This window comes from Athene cunicularia (assembly GCF_003259725.1).
Source record: "Athene cunicularia isolate RWA chromosome 1 unlocalized genomic scaffold, athCun1 chr1_part1, whole genome shotgun sequence".
In the NCBI taxonomy this organism is placed as follows: Eukaryota; Metazoa; Chordata; class Aves; order Strigiformes; family Strigidae; genus Athene; species Athene cunicularia.
In genome coordinates this window covers 19,942,928-19,946,831 of record NW_020799091.1, presented here as the reverse complement: position 1 = coordinate 19,946,831, position 3,904 = coordinate 19,942,928, and the positions used below count along the sequence as shown (strand labels likewise).

At 38.5% G+C, this 3,904-nt stretch overlaps 1 protein-coding gene across 1 annotated transcript in view; it reads right to left on the bottom strand.

Moving 5' to 3' along the window:
* NUP58 (nucleoporin 58) overlaps positions 1-3,385 on the bottom strand; it is a 42,227-nt gene extending 38,842 nt beyond the window's left edge. The window contains exon 1 of the mRNA XM_026858855.1: positions 3,373-3,385. Coding sequence (XP_026714656.1) covers positions 3,373-3,385 — 13 coding nt within the window. The remainder of the gene's footprint in view (positions 1-3,372) is intronic.
* Between the last annotated feature and the right edge of the window lie 519 nt (positions 3,386-3,904).

Below are 3,904 nucleotides of genomic sequence, written 5' to 3'. Positions count from 1 at the left end.
GGCCTCTGCCGGCTGGGGTGGTGCTGCGGGAGGGCAGACGGGTGGCTAGGGGCGCGGGGCCGTTGTCGGTAGTTGTGGGACGGGACGGGCCTTTTTGGCCCGGCGACTCCCTGCCCCGCTGCTGTCAGCTGTGGGCGCGGGCGTTGTTGTTTTTCTTCTTCCATTTTGTAGCTGCGGCCTTCCCGCGGGGGCTCTGGGGCGGTCCGTTTTGTTCGGCGTGTCCCTGGGCTCGGCTGGCAATGGGGGTGCCTGGCTCAGGGGCTTCCCCCGGGTCCTGCCGCCGTAAGGCGCTGGGCACTGCTCTGCTCGGAGGCTTCTCGGCTGGGCCCCTCCGAGGTGAGGAGAGGGAAGCTGGGTGTGTGCGGTCCCGGTGAGGCTCCGCTAGGATGAACCGTCTCGTTAATGAGGGGAAGAGGCAAAAAATTCTCCTGGTCTAACGGGTTGTTCAGTGGGGCGGGGAACGGAAGAAGCCAGCTGGGAGAGGAGTGCTGTTGACTTTTTTACTTGGGATGTGGTTCCATGCAGTTTTTTTCTAGATCTAAAGGCGAATTGGCTGTGAAAGCACCACTTCTTTTTTTCTTCCTTTTAAAGATTCTGGCGTGTGTTGTTAAGAATGCAAGCTATCAGTGTATGTACAATGTGTGAGACTGTTCAAAAAATTAGCTAAGCTGCAGTTGATGTTTTAGACTCTGCTGAGTTGTCTGGTTTTAGTTTGTCTTTATTACAAAGATGTAAAAAAGATGTAAATCTGTCTTCTTTTGTTAAATAATTTTAAAGTCACAGTATTTCTATTATAAAATTTCTGCCGGTATTTTTCTCATCTTGCTTATCGGCCCTGCCTGCAAAGGCTACTGAAAAGCCAGCCCCTCTTTGTTGGGTCCTGGAAATTTTCAAGTGATTAGTTCCCTAACCTGGTGGTCTGACTTTGAAATAGACTTAGATATGTGTGGAGAAAAGGAGTGGTCATATTTCAACTCCAAATAGTAGGTTTATAACAAATAATTGTATAAAGGAACGGGGTGGGGGTTGAGCATTAGCATATATAAATCTCATAAAATGTCTATAGCTAGGTTTATTTTTCATATGTATTTGTATGTGTGTATACAAAACAGGAGGAAGGTCTCTGATAAAGCTACTGTTAGTGACACTTTAGTTTACTGGATGGAATAACCTTGCACCGAGATAAGGGGTTTTTATCAGCCTATTATAAACCTGAAACTCCTTGTTTGGGAGCTTAATGTTGTATTGTTACAGTCAATAGCTAATTTCAGAATAAAAATACACTGAAACAAAAGTCTCTTGGTGATCTGAGTAGCTGTTTTAAATTTCAGCCTTCAATTGAGACTAGAAAGGCTACAAGTCACTGACTTTACATCTGCAAGTGAGTGGTTTTGCATGTTTTTGGGGTCCTGCTGGAGCGAAATTACTTTATATAACAATATAACTGAAGAGAGAAACCAGCTCTGAACACAGATTATAAAATAACAAGGCTTACTTCTTGAAGCAATTAATTGTATAATTCACAGCAAAAAAAATCCATTCTAAAAATAGCAAATTCATGGCTAGAAATAATACTACTGTTTTGGTTATAATTCTGACGTTAGCTTTTTGGAAAATGTTGATTTCTTGAATGTTCAGGTAGTTTAAAATCCATACATGGTAGATAGTAATAATTATGAGAGTTACAGGAAGCACTGTGGGACTTGGAAGTTCAGTGCATGTGTAAGTTCAAATTGGATCTCATTCCAGCTGTTCTGAGACTTACCTCCTTTTTCTAATCTGACAGCACTTCAGTTTTTTCATTGTGTTTTATAATATATCACAATAATAGTGAAATAAGCTTGCAGTAACAGTGCAGTCTTGCACAAATTAACTGCTGTGCAGGGAAGCTCTTGTCCCTTAACTTAAAATCACTTATGTCTGAGAAGATATACTTAAAGAGTAACAAATTATGAAAAACAATTCAAAATGTCGTAAGTGGTAGTGATGAAATTACAAATAAGAATATTGTGGTTTTGCAATAAAGCTTTAGAACAAAAATGTACTTAATACTTTAAAGCAGAACATAGTAGAAAAGACAGGATTTTTTCAGTGAAGTATGTTTGTATATTCAAAGTCAACTCTGTTTTAGGGAAAATACTTCTGGGTTTCCTACCTAGGGGTTTTCTTATTGGTTGGCTTGACTGCTAGATCCTAAGCTTATGTTTGCAAGCCTGAGACTTAAATTGGAAAGGGAAAAATTTTAATTTCAGTGAATGTCATATAGAGTTGTAATAAAAGAATGATATATTGTGATTGGTTTTGTCTTGGTTTAACTGTTCTAGTTTAATCCTTCAGGGTTTTTTTAATGCAAGACTTCAGCGTTATAGTTTCAGCCTTATTTTCTGTTCCAACTTGTCTACTGTATTGAAACACTTCAAGTTTTTTGCCTTTAATCTGTAACTCCTAGTCCAAAAAAATTGTTTGGTGACTCTCTCACTGTAAATACTCTATATTATTGAGGTAGCTGTTTAGATTCTTACTGATTTAAAAACTCACTAATATGTTAGTCCTAGCTACTGTCAGAATATCACTTCTGACTACTTAAATGATTTAGATGTGCTAAAACTCAATAGCAGTTTTCAGTCTCTTAAATCTTGTGAACATGTTCGCACTAAAACTGACTGACTTGTTCTCAGAACTAAGGATTTGCCAGACTACTGTTAAAAATTTTTTTAAAAAAGAGTACTCATTAGAGCTGGCTTGAATCAAGTTTAAATGAACATGTCATCTATGGAGGCTGTACCTAAATTACATTTCAGTTGTCTTCAAGAAAAGTAAGTATGTCTAGAAAATATACAGATAATACATATCTGCCTTCAGAGTTCTTGAAAATTTTACCTATATAAGAGAAAGCTGGAGCGCTGATGCCTGTTGTTATCTAACATAGAAATATAGCTTTGAGAATAGCTGTCTTGTAACGTGGAGGAGCATGGAACTTTGCAGGCCATGATTTTGTGGGTTGTGTTACTGGAAAAAAAACAGGAGAAGCTTCTGTGCACTTCTCAGTTTGCTGGGGAGGTGCAGTGCTGGGTACCGAATCAGTTACTGCTACAGAATGCCAAAATGAATTCAGTGTTTTGACTGTGCTGTATTGATTTATGCTAGTCTCTATCTGAGCAGTGATACCTTGCTGGTTACAGAATAATGTATTTTGAGATACTGATGCATGTAGCTTCTGATTTTTATTACTTTCTAAACTGAAATCTAGAATATCGTAGTAGTACTCTCTTTTAGGAGATATTTGTTTTCCTCTATTCTGCTTTGTGTGTATTAAGTTGCTTTTCTAACTTTCAAAACCAAAATTAGGCCTTGCTAGATTATAAGAAATACTTGAAAAGACCATTTTTTAGTGTTTTGTATGTGCTTTTAGTACATAAACTTGTACATATGAATTAAAAATGCTTAGTATTAGCATAGTGGATGTGGGGTCTCCTAGTCACATCATCTAGGTGCTGGTGTTGCTGGTATAGCAGTTTTGGGAGTTCTGCCTTTAATGGTGGTAGCATCAAGCCTCAAGCTTAAGAGCTTTAACTTGGCATAATAAGGCAGTACTGCTAAGAAATAGAGAGATGCATGGACATAAGCCATTCCTGTTGTTGTAAACAAAGAATCATGTGATGTTTGCATAAAGCAAACTGGAGCCCCTGAAGTTATGATCAACAGATTAAAAGCAGACCATCTAGATATCGCTTTATTTTGAAATCCTTTTCATAGGATTGAGATAACAATGTTGATGGAGTACTAGGAGGAGGAATTTGCCCTTGAAATACCTGCTTCAAATGCCAGCTCAGTCCTTGAATTTCTAGGAGATGGTTATCATTTTTAGTATAATGCTTGCATTTCATTAGAATTTGTTTTAACT